This window comes from Ambystoma mexicanum, chromosome 1q (assembly GCF_040938575.1).
Source record: "Ambystoma mexicanum isolate Mex_15411 chromosome 1q, UKY_AmexF1_1, whole genome shotgun sequence".
NCBI classification, from domain to species: Eukaryota; Metazoa; Chordata; class Amphibia; order Caudata; family Ambystomatidae; genus Ambystoma; species Ambystoma mexicanum.
The window spans coordinates 1,237,160,739-1,237,184,148 of NC_090922.1; the positions used below are offsets into that span (position 1 = coordinate 1,237,160,739).

The following is a 23,410-nucleotide window of genomic DNA, read 5'->3' on the forward strand; positions in this document are numbered from 1 at the left end:
TTGGATCTTTCAAAACTAATTGCATTACACTAGCCAATGCCCTAGTAATGTCTAAATTGGACTACTGTAATGCCCTTTATGCAGGCGCTAGCAAAACGGCCATAAATAAAATGCAAATACTTCAGAACAACTCTCTTAGAGCAGCTCTGGACATACCCCGCAGAGCCCACATTTCCATCATCAGGAAAGACCATCACTGGTTAAAAATTAGTCACAGAGTCCTCCTCAAGAGATTATCCCTTACCTATAAAGGCCTGAACAATACTGCGCCCCCTATATCTCGGCCAGACTGACTAGAAAATCTTCTACTCACCACACTAGAGCCTCCAACAACCACCTACTTGAAATACCTAGATTTAGACTATCTAAAGAGGGTGGAGCAAGCTTCCCGGTTAGAGCTGCCCGTGCCTGGAATGCACTCCCCACCGCACTGAGAGCCAACCTACCCTACACCAGATTTAGATATAATGTGAAAAGTTGGCTATGGACTAAGGATGACCTACAATTGACGCCTCTGCGCTAGCCTTGGATCGACAAGCACACTTATATAACTGACACTTCTGAAACATCTCAATAGATTCCCTCTTGTAAGGGTCCCGTACTTTGCATCTTTGTATTCACTTGTACATTCTGTATACCTGTGTTCATGCAAATTCATCAATAATACATGTACTGCATTTTTGTATATCTCCTATGTATGTAACCCAAGCCTAAGTATTCTTGTAACTGCTGCACCCGGCTACCCCTGGGTTTGGAGCGCATTATCAAATAATAAACTAAACTTTATCTTCCACACAACCAGGTGGTGGGTCCATCTTCTGCTGCCCCTCCCGCCATGAAGACGGTGCATGAAAAGGACCAGATACCATACCAGCCATTTGTGTAGTAAGTTGCACCTGGTTATACAGTTTAACTCCCATATAACCAACACAACTATTAGATTTGTGAGGCAAGATTGCACTCAAAGAATGGTAGGGCAGGTAACCTGCTCCTCACTAGTGGTTACAATCCTAGTCTTATCTACACACTGAAGCATTTCTGAACCCTCGTCAATGGTGTATTTGCAATATGCCTTCCATGGGCAGAAAATCGAGTCATCATTATGCCAACCTAAGGCTCTCTTTTCTGTGTTTAGATCCCTTTCAGCTGCAGCTAGACTGACCCAGTCTGTCAGCACTTCCCAAGACCTATGTGATTCAATGGTGCAATTTTTTATCACAAAGATCGAGACAATGCATGCCAATATTGCGCTGGCCATGACTACATCTATCCCTATAATGGAAACTCCAGCCCCTACGAGCTTGACAGATCGAGCTGGTTGGTCTTCCTTTCGGGAGTCACTGAGGCTGATGTACTTGCTGCTATTCAGCATATTAAGTCGGGGGGCCCCCTCTTATGTAATTTTTTTTAGCAGTGATGCAAGACATCTCCTCCGTGCTGCTGTGCGAGATTACGGGGGCAGTATACCACCTGAGCTCAAGGCTGCTATTGCAATCCCCCTGCTTAAGAAGCCCTTGCTTGATCGCCTGCAGTTATCTATCGCCCGATCTCACTTCTGCCGTTTCTTATGAAACTTCTTGAATCGTTGGTCTCACCTTTACTTTCATCCTTTATGGAATCTACGGAACTCTTGGACCCCACCCAATCTGGTTTTAGAGCAGGTTGGGGGCACGGAGAGCGTCTTCGTTTTGGTTCAGGATGACATGGCCAGGATGGTGGATGCTGCTAGGGTGGGTGCCCTGATTTGTTAGATCTTTCAGCGGCTGCTAGGGTGGGTGCCCTGATTTGTTAGATCTTTCAGCGGCATTTGATACTGTTAACCACCCCATCCTGCTCACCTGCTTAGCTCAAGTTGGCATCTCGGGTCAGGTGCTTTCCTGGTTCACTTCGTTGCTGCTGGATAGAACCCAAACCTTGTCACGTGCCCCTTTCCTTTTGGGTTCTTCTGTTCTCTGCTGCGATGTTCTGCAGGGCTCCGCTTTGTCTCCCATTCTCTTCAATATTTACATCTGGCCTCTTGCGTGTCTCATCCGTCTAGATCTTGATCAGGCTGAGATGTCGTCGTGCCTGCATCGCTGCCTGACTGCCATTGGGGCATGGATGAACCACAACTGGCTGAAGTTGAATGGAGACGAGACAGAGGTGCTGGTGGTGGGTTCTCCCCCTGATCCTTCACTCTGGGTGTCTTACTTCTGGCCTACTTCTCTGGGTCCTCCTACAGTCCCGGTGGTTAAGGTGAGGAACCTGGGTGCGATTGTCTCTGCCTCACTCTCTATTGAGGCACAAGTTACTACAGTGTGCCAGACAGGCTTTTTTCACCTTAAAATACTGAAGGTGCTTCCATTTATTCCCTCGCACTTACTCCTCCCCTGTTGTTGCAGCTCTGGTACTTAGTCGTCTAGATTACTGCAACTCACTATATTTGGCCCAGCCCAAAGCTCTAGTGCAGCAGCTTCAGCGCTTACAGAATATGGCTTCTAGGGTGGCTACTGGTTCCCCTTATGGTGCTGCGGTCCTTACACTGGCTGCCAGTTACTCAGCACATCGCTTTCAACTCTTTGCTTGGTACACCATGCCTTGCATGACCAAGAGGCCGAATATCTTTGCAACAAGTTTACTCGATACTTGCCTACACGGCCACTCCGTCTGCCGTGGGGCTACTTGTTGTCCCTTTATTTTGCTGCTCCTGTATTGGAGGATAAGCTTTTTCAGTTGCCTCAGCCCGGATGTGGAATGATCTTCTGCCCACTCCGAAAAATTGCTCAAGCCATCTGCTTTTTAGGAAAGCCCTACAAACCTATCTGTTTCATTAATTCAGACGTAGCAGTTTTTTTTGTATTCTTTCCTACTTTGTCTCTCTCTCCCAGTGCCACGATACCCTCGGGTGACCGAGCACTTAACACATTCCAATAACATAACATAAATGTATGCTTCAGGCTTGAACCAGTCATCAGGTCTTCTCCAGCGGATCTAGGTGATAAGCAAGTCTTCCAAGGACTGACCCACACTCATTGGGTGGCGCAGAGATCAGTTGACGCCCTCCAGGGGATCAGGTTCGTGCCCTATGATCCAGAAACCGAAAACACCTCCTTGCTGACTATCACTAATGTAAGCTTCCGGTCCCCATTTGCACTCTCTCTCCTACCTTCTCATATCTTTCTGCCCAGGCCCAACCTGGCCTGCTGGAACCTCTCTGCTGTCCACGGGTAGTGGTTCTCGACCCCGCCATCTCTGGGATAGTAGTAGTAGTAGTAGTAGTATCTCCCGCTCTAGGTCTCTTCCCTCCAGCCCAGATAAGTGCCTCAACCCTCCTCGCCCTCCTGGTTGGTATCCTAATGGTGGTACTCCTCCAGACTCCCCAAACACCCTCTCTGGATATTCATTCTCCTCCAGCCTCCTCCATGCTCAGACTAGATGGTATTCCGTCTCCAATTTCCTCACAGCCACCTCTTCTCCTCGGATGGTCTGTTTCATCCACTCTCCATCAATTCTCCTCCCTCTGGTGACACCTCTCTTCCTACAACCTCCTTCCAGCTTGCTCCTCCTGCTCTCCTCTCAGTACTTATTTATCTTGACACTCTCTGCCAAACTCCTTCCCTATCACCTCCTCTTCAAACACCCCTGACCTCCAGACTGTGGACGCTGTTCACACTGGTTCAACATTCCTCCTGGGGGGTGCTTAACATAGGCTACACCTCTGTGGTGTGCACTAAGTTAGCCCGTGACTGTGTCATGTTCCAAGGGTCCTGAGGGCTGCGGATGTAATGGCCTAAGGTTATTTTAGGCCCGGCTGCCATTTTGGATCGCATAGGGCCATTGATCCGATTGATGTCCCTCCCCTTCCTCCTATAGGCGTTCAGCTAAAGGACAAACCTGGTCAGCCTCTCCTTCTCTTCCCACCGGGTGACTTCGTTACCAGCAATACACCCAATAAGCAAGCCAGGAATTCAGTGCTTTGGTTGTGTGGAATTTGCATTTTATTTCCCTGCAATACAAGCATTCTTTGCATGGAACTTTTAATTTGTTTTTTTTAAGAATGTGCATGTAGTTCTGGCTTCTTTGAGTTCACCGAGAGTTTCTAAAATGCCATGGTGCTCAATACACTTGGGCAGAGTAGCCCTCAGCACCGCTGCTGAAGGAATCACTGCATGGCAGACCTCTGAATTGAACCTTTGTGAATGAGATGCTGTTTGCTTAAAGAGGAAACGCAATTTCCAAGCAGAGCTTTTGGGTCTGGCCAGTGGGTGTAACTGGTGTATGGGACAATCCGTTAGATAGCGTCACTTTTCCCTACAGGGGAGACCATTTCCATGAGGCTGATAGATGTGGTCGCTAACATATAGTTTCCCTAGGATTGGAAATATGCGGGAGAACCTCATGGAGAGTGGGAAGAATCCTACAGATCCCTCACTGAAACCCTGCCTAATGCCTCCTTCCAGGTGGCCAGGGGAAAGCAGCGCTTGCTGATCCCAACCCTGGGGGTGGTGTACTGCGGGATGATCACCTGGGAGGAGACAGGGCCCAGGGTGCTGAGGAGATTCTGTGGAATGTGACAGTATTTTTCCTCCGACCGGAAGATTCTTAACCGGCACCCAAAGAAGTTCTGGCTAATTGTCATTTTAATGTCTCTCAACCTCATAAAATCTAAGGTTGTAATCCCCAAGGTTATAAAATCCAAAAAAACTACAACAAAAGGAAGATCCTTTTTGGTATCCCAAACTAAATACTTTCCTCAATCCAGAGAGTGCAATGTAAAGGATTATGGAAATGTTGTCTTCACTAACCCATCTTCCTCTGTGATAGCTAATTCCCATAGTCCCTCTGTTAAAAGCTTTAAGGGAATCAAATCTACCCTTACAAATACTTTAAAAGTGGAAAACCTAACCTTTGTTAAAAGAAACTACAAGTCCCAGAATCCTAGAGGTACTAAGACGAAGAAGAAGAGGGCTGAAAAGGCATGTAAATGTCAAGCAATTAAGCCTAGTAGCCATTGCAGTAGTCCGTCAATTAAAGCTTATAGCCCACACCTGAAGAGAATCATGGAACCTGTGAGGTATTCAATGACCCATCAGGAGAGGAGGAGCAGAAGGAGCTGGAATGTGCGCTGGAAGGTTGGCTGTAGCACTAGGCTGGTAAATCACAAAAAAGTGGAAGAACAGAAGGGATGCCGGAAAGTGGATACAGCAGATTTCACCTGCAAGTTCTGAGAGAGTCCTGTTCTATCAAAATCTTAAGTACAGAGGCTGCACAGAGGAAGACATACAGGAAACTGAGTTTTCCACATGGGAGCCTGATTGCCATGATTGCAGAGCTGTGAACGTGCAGGAGACTAAGGTCAGAAGCAGAAGGCAAGCTGAGGGTCCCAGGGGGAGAGGGAGAGAGGGTGGAACTCCCAAATCAAGTGGCCGAACTGAAAACACCTGTGCTGGAGAAGGCTGGAGAAGGTTGTGGGTCTCCAGTGAGCCAGAAGCAGTAGAAGTGGTAGAGGAAATCGGGAAAGCAGTGCATCGCACAAAACTAGTGTCAAGGAAGCCACATTCAAATATGCTGTGCAAGCCTTGCTGGTAACTGTAGCCAGCTCCTAAGTGACTTGCGTATTGAGAGTGAAAGCTGTTTGCTCTATCTGAAGTCCTATTAACAATAGAATTGTAGCATGCGCGTATAACGTTGAAGATCAGCACTCGCGTGAGAAGACAATATCATTGAAAACCATTGTTGCCTTTTGATTTTGACTTTCACTGACTTCCTGACAAGCACCTGAGTTTCGTAAGTTTAGGTGGGGAGAACCCCATTAGAGTTAAGGACAGATCACTTTATCCTTTCTTTGAATACAAGTCTATAACAATCTCACCATGGCACCCCTTGGTCAGTCTCTTCCTTCACCACAGGTAATACTACTGGGGTCAAGGCAGTCTCCTTTGTGTTCTAGTTTGTTCCCTCTCCCTGGGTGGCTGTGGCATGGGTGAGTGCTTTAAGACTTCTGTGGCTGTTTCCCTGGAGGTTATGGGTATCCATATTAACAGTAAGGGTGTGCAGCCTTCCGACTGCCCCCTGCCTTCATGTGGGGACTCAGTGTGAGTGGCCTATGTATTCCGGGTAAGTCTCCACAAGGCCTAGAATTCACTAGATTGGTCCCGTTAACCACCCCACTGTGAGTTGCTAAGGTAAGGCAGGGGAATTTATCAAATCCTTCATGAATCACAAGACAAATTAAGACCAAGAAGAGGAATGAAACCCACAATGAATATCAGCGGACGAGAGAGAAGGAGAATGAACAAAGGACAGTGTAGTGTGAGGATGAAGTTGAATGCCCAGTATAAAAATGGGAGAAAACCTCAGAACAGAGAGAGAGAGGAGATGGAGCAGAGAGGGAAATTCAACTGGAAGGGGAATGGGAGGGAGAAAAAGGGGAGAGAGGAGGATTTAATGAACAAACAAAAAAAGTCAGAAATGTGACCGCTATACTCTTTTGGGGTCTCCAAACAAATCATCATCCCAGCCCTCAAACGCTCTACTGACGACCGAACATAGGATAGCGTTAATTTCCCTATACCTCACCCCCAACCTCACCTTCCAAGCAGGGGCCTGAAAGCACTACCAGGAATTTCATCCACAACAACCAGAGTACACGGATCCAGCAACACGGCCTAGGTGAGAAACAGCATGATGGTCTTTCTCTTTTCCCTCAACTAAGCTCTGGCACTCAATCCCTGATGTCAGCATGCAAAGGAAAACTACCTAACTCTTCAGAAAGTTCACAACAACCTGACTATTCAAATTACACACTAGCAGGGCACCCTGAAATACTGGACCAAACCTAAGCACCCCAAAGCAACATTAATCAACAGACATCCCAAACTCAGGGTCAATTAACTGTAAAAAAAAATGAGACTTGTGGACATATGGCCATACACCTCACATACATGAACCATAATACATCCGGTGCTAAGAACGATCAGAAGAACAAAACAAAACGGAGAGACAGGACACACTCCGTTTACTCTCGTCGACCCCTCACACAATTTCAGATGATCAGACTGAGGCAGGTAAGTCTCCCTGTGGCCACCTTCCCCCCACTCCCAATAAACGAAATTGGAATTTTAAGAACTCTTCTTCCACACAGACAACAGCTCAACAAAAGTGATACTTCAGTTCAATAGGCTGGAACTGAAAATGTTCTTTCTAGCCTTGGAACTCCTATGATGGGAGTCCTCGCTAACCCTATCCCATTTCTCAACCCCACTAACCCACGCTTATCTCCATCTCTTAACACCTTGCTCTACTCACTAAGTCAATACTTGCAAAATATCACATTAACTGAGTAATGCCACTGCTCACATCTGTAGTTCTATTACATGCTCCCAACAACCACCCGTGCCCCTTTTCTTGCTGGGCCGCACCAAACGAGGTAATGAGAACCACAGAGGTATGCTATACAAGACCACTTTACATTAAAATGAGTCTCTTAGTATCTCTTTGAAGTCTGGCTAGAGAGTTTCAGGTCTCTGCCAGAGCTCTAGAGAATACATATTAAGGGACTCTGGAGTCTCTCAGCTGCTCCATAATGACAAACCAGTGCATCCTGGTGAAAGTATAGTGGCAAACACCTTTTAGATACTAATGTTAAGCTGGGGAGACATACAAGTTGAATGTTGAACATTTCTTTATTTTTACCATAGGTTTAGGTTTATTAAATTTATATAGTGTTTAAGCCAAAGCGCTTTACAATATAACAGGTACAAAAGTGAGAGAAGCATATTTACAAACATTAACAGGAACAGGTCATTAAAACAATAAGTAGAACTATTTACAGGGAGGGGGGTAGAGGAGGGGGGTATGTGAAGGGAGTAACGGTGTAGGATTTGAAGTAGGGGAGAGGATTGGGGAGGGGGGAGTGATCTGGTGTCCTCATTGCCCTTAAGTAGTATATGTTAACAATTTAAGGTCAGAGGGGAAGCAGAGAGGATGGGGGTGAGCGGAGGGGGGGAGTAAGGGTAGGAGGGGAGGGGTAGGGAAGGGAAGGGAAGGGAAGAGAAGACAGGGGGCGGGAGTCAATGGTTTACCTTGCATTGTTATTCTCCTTTCCTCCTTGCCCCCAGGTCATGAATAATAGACTGAACTTTGCTGCTGTATTTGTGCTATGAATAGATTTTCTTTTTTTTTTTTTTTTACGCATTGCTTGGAACATTGATGAGTTTTCCACAGGTATACTGCATTACACTGTTACTTTATTGTGATCATTGTTATTAGCACTGATATGAATTCTCATTTATATAGCGTTTTTTATCCATGTCTATGGATGCCACAGTTCATGTGGTTAAAGAATGCAGCCATGATGGATTGTGAGCCATGTATAAAAACCTTTATGATGCCCTCAATCCATTATGGTCGCCATGCATTGGCAATGCCAGTAGGATTGGCTATGCACATGTAAAAGGAAGATTTATATTTGTAAAGCTCCCACACAGAAACAAAAAAGTCATAAACCCCTACAGTTTGTAAAGCCAGACCTACTGGCTTTGCCAATGCGGGTTTAAATTGCAGTCACATTTAGAAGTTGTCCACCAATGAATACACATGCTCCCTATTCCAAAGGCGGCTCGGCTGCTGTGCAGAAGTCTCGAGTCCCCACTATCCGACCCCCAAACTCAGTCACAATATCTAACAAAATAACGTCATTTCACATTTTCAAAAATAAAAATATTGAATAAAATTGGATTGTTGTATTCAATATTTGAATTGCCTATTGATACAAAGAAAGATGAACTGTAAATCGTTATGCATGTGTACCTGTACAGTCCTGAGCAACATAAATGGTTATTCCATGGACCTCGGGCTCAAGAGCTTCTTCGACCGATTTTCTACACAAAGACAGAAATAATGAAAGATAGAGTAACAGTAATATTAATTATGAGAAATGCGAAAAGTCACAAATGATGACACTACAAACATTATTGCAGCACAACAATGCTAAATGCGAACGTTTGACAACGATTTATTGAAGCCTTTCACATGTCTATGTACAGTGCAAAATGTAGGCTAAACTAAACCTCATAAGTGAACAATTCTACTCAAGCAAATCAGAAGACATCTGCACATGCTACCCGTCTCAAAAGAAAGGATTATATAGCAGACAAGAGACACAAAAGAAGTTTCAACCCCTTAATTTTGAGACGGTTGCATAAAAGGACGATAGAAAAAGGAAAAAACAAAAAGAGAATGGCAGCGCCACTGTACTTTGAATAATGGCACAGGACAGGGGTAAAGAACGAGGGGAACACGTTCTCTTTTAACTGAGCTGGCACTCCCTCTGCACCTAGGCTTGGAGGCTCTCCGACAAGGTTTGTGGAGACGGCATTTAAACACAAGAGGAAGAAATTCAGGCTAACAATGTCAAGATGGTGGATATACAAAACACAAGTGCTGGGTCCTACACTAAAGTGGACCTGGTGTCCCAAATCTATTTGTCTATTCTAAAAATCAAGGAATCCACGTTCCCAAACACCATGTCCTCCTGCAGTTTAGTCTCCAAGTGTATTTCTTTCAAGACCAATCTTTATTGAACACGTTCAAACATATTATATAGTCACAAGGCAATCTAACAAGTGGGATGGCCAACCTCACAGAAATTTACCCAAGATCACATTTCCCAGGGAAGTAACATAAGGCAGGTTTTTCTATGGGACCAGACTAGAGCCAATCAAATACAGGAATAGTACAGATGTACACTTTTGAGCCTTGCACAAGGGTCTCATTTAAGATGCTAGAGACTTATAAAGAAGACCACGATGGACAACACCAACAGAAACCATAAGGGAAGGTAGAAGGTGGGGGATGAGGGGCCACTGCGTGGGTAAGGTGTATACATTATTAAATGGCGTCCATATAGATTTGTACTACTCCTCTCACTCCCTCTTCATAAAGGAATGTTTCGGCTTAGCAGAAAACAAGACAAGACTCTCGATCCAATCTTTACAAGAAGGCCGCCTATCCAACTTCCATACCTTCAGAACGTCCATCTTTGCAAAACCCAGCACCGTATCCAACCACAGTTTCAAACCAGGTCATTGAGACGAGGTGCGTGGAATTGATAACAGGCCATGAAGACCACACAGTCAACAGTTCATTCTATGTACGACCAAATCTCCCTTCTGATCCAAATAAATGGTCTTCCTTTGCCAAGTATATACAGGTGTGACGACAAGGGTCTCAGAATTTGGGTATTTTCAAAGAAAATTCTTTATTAAGCAAGTGTAAGACAAAACAGTATTTGAGGAATAAATAAAAGTGCTCAAACTTATGATTTAGAAGTTCATCTCTGTGTGAATTACGCAAACCCAAGGTGTACTTCACCTATTAAGTAAAAAGGTGCCTAAAAATCCTAAAGTAACTTTGCCTGTTACACCTAATACTCAAACCTAAAAGACACGTTTTCTGAATCATATGTTCCTAATCAAGTGAGCTGTCAAAATAGCCAAATCATATGGTGCAAGGAGGAAAAAATACTCCAAGTCCTTTCCTCAGGTGAAAAGTGTTTAGGGTAAAATATCCAAATTAAAGTGCTCTCTCAAATTAATGAAGTGCATACATTCAAAAAGGTCTTCTCTCATGGCCTCCTTTGGTAGACAACCAACAGGGCCACTTATGCAAAAAACTCAAACTTGGGACCTGTAGTTCTCTTCCAGGTGCAGGGCTTCTTAGGCGAGGGATCAGCTAGGACCTGCACTTTAGTTCATAATCTTAGTCCTCTGGTTGATTCATCCCTCTCTTGGTTGTTTGGCACATTGTTCAAACCTCCTGTTGGGGTTCTGGGTTTTTCTCTCTCTCTCTCTTTCTTTCACAGCCTTCAGCTTCTGTTCATCTTCCGCTTCCAGGGGTCCTTTGTGCCCAAACTCCTGTTGGGGTCTGTTCTCCTTTCTCTATTTGAACGTACCCGCCCACTATCCATCTTCCTTTCATGGTTTCTGACCCTACCCCATCTTCCTGCAGGGGTTCTCATCAGTCTCTATCTGACTTCGGTCTCTTACACCCTCTGTGGGGTATTCTCACTTCTTACTTGGTGGCCCTTTTCACTGTGATTTTCCCTTTCCTTTTGCTTTGCACCTCCCCGATTCAGAAGTCTTGGCATTCCTCCTCTTTCCTACAAGAGTCTCTTTATTTAATCCTTCTTGCTTTCTTTCTTTCTTTGTTTGTGTCCTCAGGGGACCTGGATTTGTGCCCCCAACCACTTCAGGGGATATTTGCTTTTGCCAGTCACCACTCTATAGGTGTCTTGGTTTGCCCGACTTATCTTCATGGGTCCTGCTTATGTCCTGGTCTCTTAACTGGTCTCTTAATGAAGTTTATCCTTTGCCTCTTCCCAGGCTGGTCAGCTCTTCCACTCTTTTGGCTTTGTCAGTGAAGCGGGAGTACTCCCCTTTCCCCCACTGGGTAGATCAGTTTATCCAGGCTCTTCAGGCAGCTTCCTGGGCAGTTAATGCTCCAGGGTCGTCAAGGCTCCTTCACCCAGACAGCAACTTCCCCTCTTTTCATGATACAGCTAATCTTCTTGCATCAGCATCTGGCGACAAGTACAGGGAACCTGACTGAGACCAGTTCAGAGTAGGCTGGCTTTGCTTTTATAGCCAGACTCCTCCTCAGCCTGTAAGCCACTTATTGGTTTAAATCCCCTGCTTACAGGATTGGGTGGTAGGGTGTTTCCACTCTGGTCCTCTCTTTCTGGATTGTCCAGTATGAGGTTCGGTTTTAATCATGATTTAATTTCATTTTCTTTTATATATTCCTATTTTATAGTGGGCCTCTTTAAAATATCACTGTTACAATGGTTTTTCACCCCACAATAGTGCAATCGTCGCCCAGTTCATCTTAATAAATACTTAATATCTTAATGTGTGTCTTCTCTTTTTTGGGTATTTTATTCATTCAATTGTATGTTTGAAATATTGATTCATATCACAAAGAAACATACATTTGATTGTGTGACATTCTGTGACTTTGTCAATGTTTTACATGCATTGGTGTGCTTAGCCAACAATCAACTTTGGCGTACGTGCATCAATGTTTCACCAATTGGTTGGCTTTGCCAAGGCCGGAGTTACAGTTTATTGATAAGAACAACATTATGTATTTTTTATCTATATTGTTATCATTGACCCATTGGGTTTCCTACTTTCTGTATATAACAAATCTAGTTAGATACAATCTTATACATGATGAGCAGTACATGTATAACCTTCTATGGTGTTTCCATCTGGAAGCGAGAGTAGGGAAAAAGAGAAAAATTAACATGTGAGTTGGCGAGGAGTCTGTCCACAAGTTGTGTCCACATAGTTGTGGTATTTATCATAAGGGCCAGGTGGTGTTAAGCTATATAATGCCAATGTGGAATACTGTAAACGCACTAAAAAGTTGAGCCCAAATACACTGCAGGTACTTATCCTCTTATTCTGATCATTTCAATTCTGGGTGCTGATACTAATACTGGTCCTTCAGAAAAGCATTGAAAACCTGGCTCTTCACTTGAGACACCTGACAGTTCACAGGCGTACGTACATGTTCCTTTGAGCCTGTATCCCCCTCCTCTCCTGTTCATAATTGGAGTGTAACTGGTTGTACCAGCGCCTTGATGCCCGAGGGTTTTGCACACTTAAATGTAAAATAAATGATGTTTCCCACTTCTACCTACTTTACTATCCAAAGATATATTGGGAGACCACGCTTAACATGGGGAATTCCTTCCACCCCACTCAGGAAGACCCACAATAAATCAGTTATTTTTGTTCAGCTAGCCCTGTCCGACTCTTATAGAGCCACGTAGAACCCTGCCTAGTGTCAATAATGAGCCAAGAACTAGGCCGGGGTGTAGAGAGAATATATATTTATTTAAAAGTATAGGTTCAATTATTAATTGCCTTAAATGGTTACATATGCCACCTTCTGTGTAGCATAAACAAAGCTTTAAAAAAATATGACACTTTTTACTTTTTGTCATAGATTCAGGGAGGCACATGAACAGGGGATCTTGTTCCACAAATCCCTTTGATGTCGAAATGAAATAAAATCATGGCATATTAGAGCATAAAGATCACTTGATAAGGTTTACATTTAAAATAACTGCACAGTTTTGGTTTTCAAAGCAATTTCGCATGCATCACTTGGTATGCGTTGTTTCTCTGCACACTTGAAAATGCTAGCAGTTTTAAATTGCACAGTCTTTTGAGGATACTTTTGAGGGATAGAACCCTTTTTTCACCAAAAAAGCAATACAAAATCGTTCTACTATTAGGGTCACTTCTTCACTCTTGGGAAAGAGTAACTATTTTATAATTGAGGATTACACTTGGTTTCACTCGGCAAAGCTTTTCTTTCCCAAGCACCAAAAACCCAGGCTTCAGTTATATACAGCACCCCTCTGTTTAAAGGCAAGGTCTGGGGAGTGGGGGCAATTGTGAATTTTGTTTTTTTAAGGACACCCTTCTTTTTTGAGAAGTCTGGGGTTGACAGGAAACATAAATGTACCCAATTACTTTAAATGACTAACAACTTCATGGTAGGAAAGGGGGCAGATGTTTCAAACTCCTCCGAACTCCCCTCTGCGCCGATCTATTTGGGAATTAATTAAATTAATATTAAGCCAAATATGCTAAGGGACTACCCAGTTTCTCCCCCACCCACTATTAAGGGAAAATATTAAGGCAGGCAGATCCTCCACACACTTGGATTAATCTACTTACATTGGAAGCCTCTTTTAATGGCACGCAGGAAAGACAACAGGGCTCCTCTTTGGACAGCACAGGGGTCTGGGCAAACGCTTCAGTCAAAAATAGGCATCCATCCCTCATTTGGGTCGCCTTAATCGTAGGGCCCAGTCAGCTTTTAAGCTTTGCCAGCCTCTGCCTCCCATGCAAGGTTAAGTTTCTAGACAATTATGAGGTCTCTCCACCCAGGTAATATTAGGCAGCTGCGTCAGGACTCACCCAGATGGATTATAGGCAAGTCTCCTTCAAGATATTTAGGCAGCTCTCCCTTTCTCCATATGGCAAGGGCTTGTTACCATGTATGCCGCACCTCCAAATATTCAAATTATTTATCGATTGCTTCTGACTTATCATTGGAGGATTCGCCCCTCCCCCCCCCCCCCAAGATCCAACCCCTCTCTTGCCGATAGGCTCTGGAAGTTCTGCAGTTGAATTGATGGGACAGAAAGACACAGAGTTATCGGGCAAAAAGTAATTACATAGGAAAAAAAATTCAATTGACAAAATAAACACCATAATACATATTTATTTTTAGTCCCCTAATCATGATGGATCTATTAAATTGTCTCCAATTTTAGCATGGTACTATGCATGCGAGCTATGGTTTTTCGCCCTCTAGGCAGAATTATCATAGTTAGGAAGTTGACATTTTCTACCCAGATATATAATTTAATGAGCCACCAGCTCCCCAACTTACAGATTCGTTACATTCTTGGGGAAGCTAGAAACACATTTTCGACTAGAACTTAATTTCCAAAATTCAGATTTGAAAGAAAATTATAGCAATACCACCACCTTCAAATCAGCTCTAAAACAACATATTCAGTAAAGTGCCACATTTCAAAAGTTACTGGGTAAAATGGCATTTTAAATGTGAGCCTATGGACCATAATTATACATAGATAGCTAATTTATCAATTTAAGTTGCAGGGAGGCCAAAGCATTTGTTCTAGTCTCCAGTCTCTGCCGCTTATGTTGACTTAAACATGGGGTAAATCCATGAGCCTTTGTTCTCTTAGGGCTAATGGATGCTGAAGAGATTCTTATCCTTCAGGCCACATGGCTCATCTCTGCCCTCTGAACATCATGAGGCAGTACTGTCATTTATCCTTCCAATCTTGAGTCCACCACGTTGAACATCTAAAGTTTTTTAAATTTTTATTTTAGAGCTGCACCCATGTAGGGCTGGCTCTGTTGTTGATCTGGTCGCCATAAATTCCTGTTATGCACGAGTCAAGCGCTTCCCTCAAGCTTCAAAGCAATGATCTTTCATCTGGACAGCAGAACATAGCAATAGCAATAGCATGTCATGGGGAAAGTAACTGAGTCTGTGTTAAGTCACCCCAGTGTCAAAAATTCTGTACTTCGCATTTCGCAATAGCTTACTTTAGACATGAGGCCTTCCTAGTATTTGTAACATGTTTCCACATCACTGTTCATTTTACCAACATAACAGATTCATTCTCATCAACATTTTTCCTTTTTTCCAAAATGATCACGTATCTGGAATTTGCACTTTCACTCTTGGAAACCTCCCACTTTTCATGTAGAATCATTTTCTTTACTTTTTCTTGGCCTCATCAATTGCAATGCAAGGCCCTTTTTATATCGGTGTCTTTGCCTTGCTTTGCACCTCCAGTATTTTTAATGTAATTCACAATGAGCAATTTCCATTTTCTTCATATTCCTTGTGTCATGTGCACAAAGACACTCATCACAAGTCAGGCAGTAACCCTTAAAAGTGATGTTAATGGAATTAGCGCTGCAAATACTGCTCCGCCGGATCATGAGCTGACGCAAATATCACCGACTGTAATAGTAGCCTCCGCTATTACAGCCGGCACTATTACAGACGGCCATACCAGGCGCAAACACAGACGCATCACAAGTCCATGTTCGGCAGTACTAGTGCCGAAAACCGGCACAAATACTGCCGAAAACACGGCGCAGTTACCCTCCAGCTTTCAGCTGGTAGTCAATGAACACAGGTACCTGAAATGAAGCCACAGGTGAACCCAATCCAACCCAAAGGGATACATAAATTGCACCCCTATCCCAAACACTGTTTCCAACACCATGCAGCCACTAGCCACTGTGAGCTGGAACAGGCAGCTGCTCATACTGCGCTTGGAAACAGAGCGTCAGGACAACCAGGCCAGTGCACAGAGAGAATGGGGGGTGGGGTTGAGGAGGAGGCGGCAGACGAGGCAGAGGGGAAGGGGGATGAGGATGAGGAGGAGAGGCCGAACAAGGCGTACACCAAAATCCAGGGTTAGGACCTCACCTTGGACCCTCACTGACAGCCAGTTGTTCACCCTGTACCGCCTCAACAGGGAGACCATAACAGAGCTGCTCACCAAAATACAGGAACGCATGGGGTGCAGGATTAACATCCAGACAGCTGTGCCCCCACTGCTGAAGCTAGTGTCCATCCTACAATTCCTTGGCACTGGCACCTTCCAGCACTCTGTGGCCATGATGCATGGCATAGCACAGCCCACACTCTTCGCATTGCTGGGCCAGGTGCTTGAAGTGTTTCTGCGGCATGTGCAATGCCACAAGCTCACTACCACCCCAGCCCAGGTCAATGCCATAAAGGCACAGTTCTATGCCATTACCCAAATGCCAAATGTGATCACTGCCCTGGATTGTACCCTTGTTGTGCTGGTGGAACCCCAGGCCCACGAAACAGTGTACCGAAACCGCAAGCACTACCACTCCCTGAATGCGCAGATGACCTGCGACCCCAGCCTGTACATCACCCACTGCTGTGCCCACTACCCTAGTTCCACCCACGATGCCATGATCTTACGGAACAGCACACTGCCAGGATACATGGAGAGGCACAGAGGACAACAGACCTGCATAGTGGGTGAGGAGAAAAACCAGCATGCACGGGCTGTGGGGCACATGGCCAAATGGAGGGTGAGGGTGAGAATAACCACACAAAGGTTGGCATGACAAGCAAATGCAATATCTGTACTTGACCACCTCCCACACAACGTCACAGTACAGGCCAGGGAGAAAGCACATGTCAAACTTACCTGCATGGAGAAGCAGTAGTACACATACAGTAGAAACCATAAACACCAACATAACTACAGGTACCACGATGCAACATGCACTTACCAAAGCAATGCTGACAAATGGCCACATTGCCTCACACAACAACCCTGCCAGTGCAACAGCCATGCACCCATGTGTGGCCAACCCACAATGCCCACCCGTTAGCATCAGACGCCCAGGAGGTTCCATGGGACACCCAATATGCCACATGCACGGTGTACATATACTGCCACATGATAGCTACCATGTCTGCTGCACAGGTCACCGACATATACTGTACGTAACTTATGCTGCAAGGGAACAGGGTGTATGTGAATCACAATCAATGCATGACATGAGTGAAAATGCATGCACAGACATAGAATACACACATGCCGTTAAATGAAGACCCATTTTCATGCACAAATAGCCCATTGACCTGACCTTGTGTAAGTCCACCACTACACCTTACACCATAACTAATAGCTTTGCCTCCCCCATGATATGATATGATCTGATATGGAATTTGTAACGAGCCTATACACAAGTGTTTCAAGGTGAGACGAAGCAAAGGAGGAGGAACAAAGGGAAGACAGAGACAACGATCTTACTAGGCTAGGTGACACTGAGATTGCGCAAATGTAGGGGAGAGGGGTGGGGAAAAGTGCGAGGAGAAAGGGGAGGGGGCAGTGCAGTAAATGGGATCAAACAAACAATAAAAGAAGTGCGGCCAGCTGGTGGCATGTGCAAGGGTATGTGCAGACAGCAGGTGTCCAAAGTGCTGGTAGGGGGACTGTAGGGTTACAGATACAGACCCAAGTGCAAGGGTTGCCAGGGGGGCAGTGCAGGTGTGCAACTAGCAGGGAGGGGACCTGGGCCTGAGATCAGAGGGTAGCCAGGTGACCAGTGCAATTTCAGTTTCAGCCAGGAATTCAGCATGGTAGAGGAAGAGAGAAGGCAGAAGCAAAGAGGAGTCTTGAGTTGCTTTCGAACCGGAGATGGTTCTCCTAAAGTTTCAGAGAGGCAGGGAGGGTGTTCCAGAGGGCGGCCCCAGCCAAAGAAATATCTACCACCAACTCGTTGCTCGTTCAGAGGAAGAGTAGAGGGAGGAGGGGGAGAGGACGAGAGAGAGGACAGGATGTCCTGAGTTTTAGAGAGGAAATGAGAAGCCAGGCACATGCAGGGGGCCTGGGAGGGAACAGGAGAGGTAGAGACTGCAGGCAGGATTGGCCAGCTCCTTGCAGATTTTAAAGAGTTCATCTGAGTTATTGGCTGGTGCAGAGACACAGGCTTGGATATGGGCTCTCTTCTTGGTGCGGACAGCGAGCCGGTATTGCTTTTGGAGCAGGCGGCAGGTCAGTTTATGAGAGGATGCACAGGAAGCACGCCATTTCCTCTCAGCCACCCTGCACTTGCGTTTAAGGGTGACTAGGTCTGAGTCATACCAGGAGTTGCACTTGGCTTTGGGCTTCAACCGGATCCTCATGACAGGGGCAAGAACATCAAGAGTATCAGAGATAGAGTGGACCATGGAAAGGGCTGTGTCGGGATGTTAGTCAGCCAGAGGAGGAGGAAGGGGTGGAAAGTGGCGGCGAAAGCCTCAACTGACACACACTTCATAGGTCAGATAATCGAGAAGGTAGGTGGCATTGCTGGAGTTGGCTTTGCCTGAGGGGCAGATAGGGTGAGATGGGAGGAAAGGAGAAAGTGATCACTCCAGGAGAGAGGAGTGGTGAGAGAGATAGAGAGGGGACGGTCTGAAGAGGTTAGAACATCCAGAGTGTGCCATGCAGAGTGAGTCGGGCCGGAGGGGAGAATAGAAAGAGTCGCAGAGGTTGCAAAAGAGTCCAGAGGAAGGACAGAAAGCATCCAGGTGGATGTTAAAGTCTCCAAGAAGGAGGAGTTGAGTGGTCAAGGCCAGGAGGAAGGAGGAGAGGTCCGCCCACAAAGAGGAAGGAGGAGATCTGACCAGGTGGCCAATAGATGGTAGCCACAGTAATAATGGCCAGGAGAGAGAGAAATCCAGCAGGCAAGGCATTCGAAAGAGGAGTAGGCCTGCATAGGAATGCAGGTGACTCCTGATACCCATAGCTGCTCTGGCTAATGACCCCTGTGTATGATCCACGAACACAGCAGGAGAATGCCTACAACCACGCTCACAGCAGGGCCCGTGTTTGCATTGACTGTGCCTTCGGCATCCTGAAGGCACGTTTGTGCTGCCTCAGCCTTACCGGTGGAGCCCTGATGTATGCTCCACAGAAAGCGGGAAAAATTGTGCTTGTGTGTGCCATGCTGCACAATATCTGCCTGAAGTGATGTTCCGCTACCCCTGATGTGGACATGCAACTCACAGAGGAAGAGGATGTAGTGCCTGCGGCAGAGGCAAATGCATGCATTGCCAGAGATTACATGAGGGATGGGAGATTGGCAAGCCAGGGACTGATGGAAAATTTCTTTTGACACTGTCACATGGCACAAGCCATGCACGACTGACACCTCCTCAATCAAACATGACAATGACACAATCAAGAATGTCCTTGCATTGATCACAGGTTTTTAAAGAATGAAGTGCCCCAACTATCCCCCCTCCCATCACCAACACCCCATCACACTATCCCCTTCCCCCTCCCACCACCAACTCACCAGCAGGGCCACTCATGACAATTAGTGCCTCAGAGTCCTTTACGACCGTGGCCTCTTCCTCCTCCTGCCAGCCTCCAGTGATTTTAGGCACAGAAGGCACTGTGACTGACTCCTCGGTGTGCCCTGCTGTGACCCTTGTGGGAGTCAAAGGGACAGAGCATGTACCCAGGTTTTGTTGGCTTTACACCTCTGTGCTTGGCTGGATGGCCTCTGCCAGTGCAGAAACACCTTCAGTCATCTCCCTGACCCTCTGGGCGTGCTGTGTCAGGTAGGCAGTAGTCCCCAGCCCTGTTCCACGTGATGGCCTGCACAATTCTGCTGGTGGCCACTTGAATGCTGTCCCTTATCGCCTTCAGTTGCTCTGAGTGCGTGTGGCCAATTGCCTCGATCTCCCGCTGTCTGCACGGCATCTCATCAAGCCTCTGCAACAGCATGCTGCATGTAGGTGTGTGCTGTGTGGGGAGGGGATGTGCACTGGCCCTGGGCTGAATTCAGGAGAGCCATAAGAGGGTGTGTCAACGTCTGGCTCTGGCCACTGCATGCTGGCGGCGGTAAGGGCTGCCTTGGGACTGTGGACGCTCGCACCGTGGGGGGGCTCTCCAGAGCTTATGGATGCTAGCGGCATGGGGGGCTTTTCGGGGGCCAGTGGATGCTGGTGGCATGGGGAGCTCTCCAGGTTCCTCTGAACACTGGTGGCGTGGGGGGCGCTCTCCGGGGTCTGTGGCCCTTCAGTAGGTAATAACACCAGGATGGTGTCCGCCAGTGACTCCATAGTCGCCCTGCCAGCATTGCCTTGGTCTCCGAGCCTCCAGCTGTGGGAGTGGGTGCAGGGTGCCCTGCACTGCTCCTGGTAGCCTGTGGTGTAGATGTTGGCTTGGTTCTGCTGTGTTGCGGTCTTACAAGGCAGGAAATCCACCTCAGTAGAGCCTGACTAGGCCTTTGCAGGGTGGTGGTAGTAGCAGACCTGGAGGGCCTGGATGCGCTGCTCCCAGATGGGCCTGCTACCACCTCCTCTTCTGATGCCTCCGTCAATGTGCAAGTGCCTACAGGGGCATAGGAAATGTCAGGCATGGTCCCCCACATGTGTTGGCATGAAAGACACATTTGCTATGGTACAGAGTGTGGCCCCACACATTGACAAATGGGCATGGTTGGTCATGGGAGGTTGCATGCGGGCCCAGCATCATGACCCTTCATGCCCCCACATCCCCTACCCAAGTGGCATTCACATGTTGGGGGTGGTGGCCTAGTCCATGGCAGGGGCACGACTATATGGTATGGGGCACTGCTGTGCAGACAGCAAAGCTGCACTGTGGTGCATGGTGATTGGCAGGCTGAGCACATGTTGGTCTGGGGAGCGTGTACTTTCCTGTGGCTTGTCTGCCATGCCAACATGGGGCAGGCCAAATGGGCTCACAACATGCTGATGTGACTGCTGCACGTTGTTGTGGTCACACACACACCACAATCTCGCTGGCACAGGGTGCAGCGGTAAAGGTGTGGTGTGCATGGCATTTGGTTAGATCACTTCCTGCTGCTGTGAAGCTCAGGGGTGCCATTGGTGCCCTGCAACATGGCTGCTGTGGAGTGTGGCTGTCCCACCGCCCTGTTGGCATGTCGAGCTTCTGGGTCTGCTGACTTGTGTCCCTGTCCACTGGGGCATTTCATGCTGGGCTGTCATTTGAGCATGCACTTGTTCTGGGTGGGGGTTGATTCACCTCCTGCCCCGTGGCTACTGGCACCCGCCTCCGCACTACCGAATCTCTATATTCCTTCTATGGCCAGCACAGTTCTACACTGCACTTTTCCTCCCAGGCGGTGAGGACCAGTGGCTCCACCGTGTGACCTCCACAGTCGCCAGGGACTCCTGGTGGTGCTGGGACAGCGGTCCTTGCACCCCGACCCTCAGGTCATTCACCACTTGTGGCAGTCCTCTCCATCACAGGGTACCCTGATGTCACCTTCTGGCTGATGGCATGCCAGATGGCGGTCCTGTGGTCTTCCGCTGCTGACCGCCATATAGTACGTCACAGTGGGCAATTACCTCATCTGTGAGGACCAAAAGCTCCCCTGCACTAAATTCTGTTTTGCTCAGACTATGTTCTGCCACCTTGCCTCTGATTCTCTCCCAAGACATTCTGGCTTCTTTCTCAGACTGGATGGGTGCAGGAAGTGAAGCGATTCGATGGATTGTGTTTTTCAAAATGGCCGCTGCAAAGCTTCCCGTTCTGGCGATCTCCGGCAGTAGCGCAATTCGCACCAGTTTTTCGGCTGTTACCCTTATTTCAGTGCAGCTTACACCGAGCGCTAATAGCGGTACCGCTGGAGTCAGGGGTGCGTTCATACCAGGTTGTGATGCAGCGCTAATACCATCACATGGCCCGGTAGTAACGCTATTTCCACTCGTTGGATATTGTGCCTGATTACCGGCCAACTTGTGATGAGGCTCACACACATTGCATTCACTAGGCACCTGGGCTGTGTTAAGGTTTTAAGGCTGGCTTGTCATTTTTCCAGTGTGCCTTTTCTCATAAAAATGTATTTCACATTAGAGGCCTAAACTGGCGTTTAATTTCATATTCTGGGGCCGTCATTGAACCCCACAACTAAAATGTCCTTCCTGTTATTTTACAGTAGATAACCCACAATGTTGTTTAAATGCAATTGTACACATAGTGGTACTATATTACTAAGAAATAACACACAAAGTGCTTCTTACCGACCCTTGAGAAACATGCACCCTAGCAGGAAAGGACAAAGAACATGGATCAGAACTCAAAATACAATTCTTGAAAACTGATAGCCACTTTATCAAGGCCATGATTGATGTGAAAAACGTGAAACCCTTTTCAGCCAGCTGTCAGTTTAAGGACAAAACCACACAAAGGCAATTCAAAGTACAAGCCAGCTGAAAGCAGGAAACCAACTAATCCAACACATAAAATAAATCGAGCACATGCATGAAAAGAAAGTATAACAGCTTCTTATTTCAATTTGACTTACCACATATATGCCAAGCAAAGAACTATGATTAAAAATAACATTTACGATTTTAGCCAATAAGGATACATCTGCCATAACTCTTAAAAGGTGCACCTGGTTGTGTTGGGTGAGTTCTCTTACCTTTCTAATGGCATACATTAATATTAGGATGCTGCTGGATAATGGCTGTGTGGGGTACACATTGCAGTACACAGGCAGGCTTGAAACCGCACATAGCTTTGCAAAGGTGACATATACACAGGCTCGGACTCATAGCAGTGAATTGGCCAGTGTCCTTCTAGGAATCATCCCCAATATTTACCAATAAGCAGAGCTGAACTGGCCTATAGGGAACTCTGAAGATTTCCTGGTAGGCCTCTGCACACTGGGCCTTTTTTGTTTGGTAGCCGATTTACTTTTCACTTTTTTCATACGAAAAGGGTTGGGCTTGCTGAAATTATTTCCAGGGCCTCTTTGGTTCCCAGTCCACCCCTACCAATAAGACAAATCCCAAATACCTGCAGGGTGCATAGGATTTGGAAGCAGAGTTGGCACTAGGTGGTTGGTTTTACAGAGCTGATCGATAGCCTCTGTTCTGTCACTCGCAGTTGCTGCCCTGAGCTCATCAATGTGTGCTGTCGGCTAATTGGCTCGTGGCTTGAGGTATTCAGTAGCTGCTGATATGTCCATTGTTTGCACATTATGCCTCAAGCAGCTGCTCTGTGTTAAACATTAAATGTACAATTTCATATTGCCACAGCCAGGTGGCAGCAGAGCACAGTCATGGTGGCAGCAAGAGCTCAGGGCAGCAACAACGAGTGACAGAACAGAGGCTGTCGATCTGCTCTGTAAGACCAGCCACCAAGTGCCTACTCAGCTTCCAAATCCTAATGTACCCCTGCAGGTATTTGGGATTTGTCTCGTTGGTAAATATTCCCTGGGGATGATTCCTAGCAGGACATGGGTCATTGACTGCTATGAGT

General features: G+C 46.5%; 1 protein-coding gene across 6 annotated transcripts in view; it reads right to left on the reverse strand.

Moving 5' to 3' along the window:
• The window catches only part of ATG4C (autophagy related 4C cysteine peptidase), a 522,028-nt gene that overhangs the window by 210,793 nt on the left and 287,825 nt on the right, over nt 1–23,410 (reverse strand). For all 6 annotated transcript variants that reach the window (XM_069642011.1, XM_069642014.1, XM_069642012.1 and 3 more), the window contains one exon: nt 8,791–8,861. In XM_069642011.1, the coding sequence (XP_069498112.1) occupies nt 8,791–8,861 (71 nt within the window). The remainder of the gene's footprint in view (nt 1–8,790; nt 8,862–23,410) is intronic.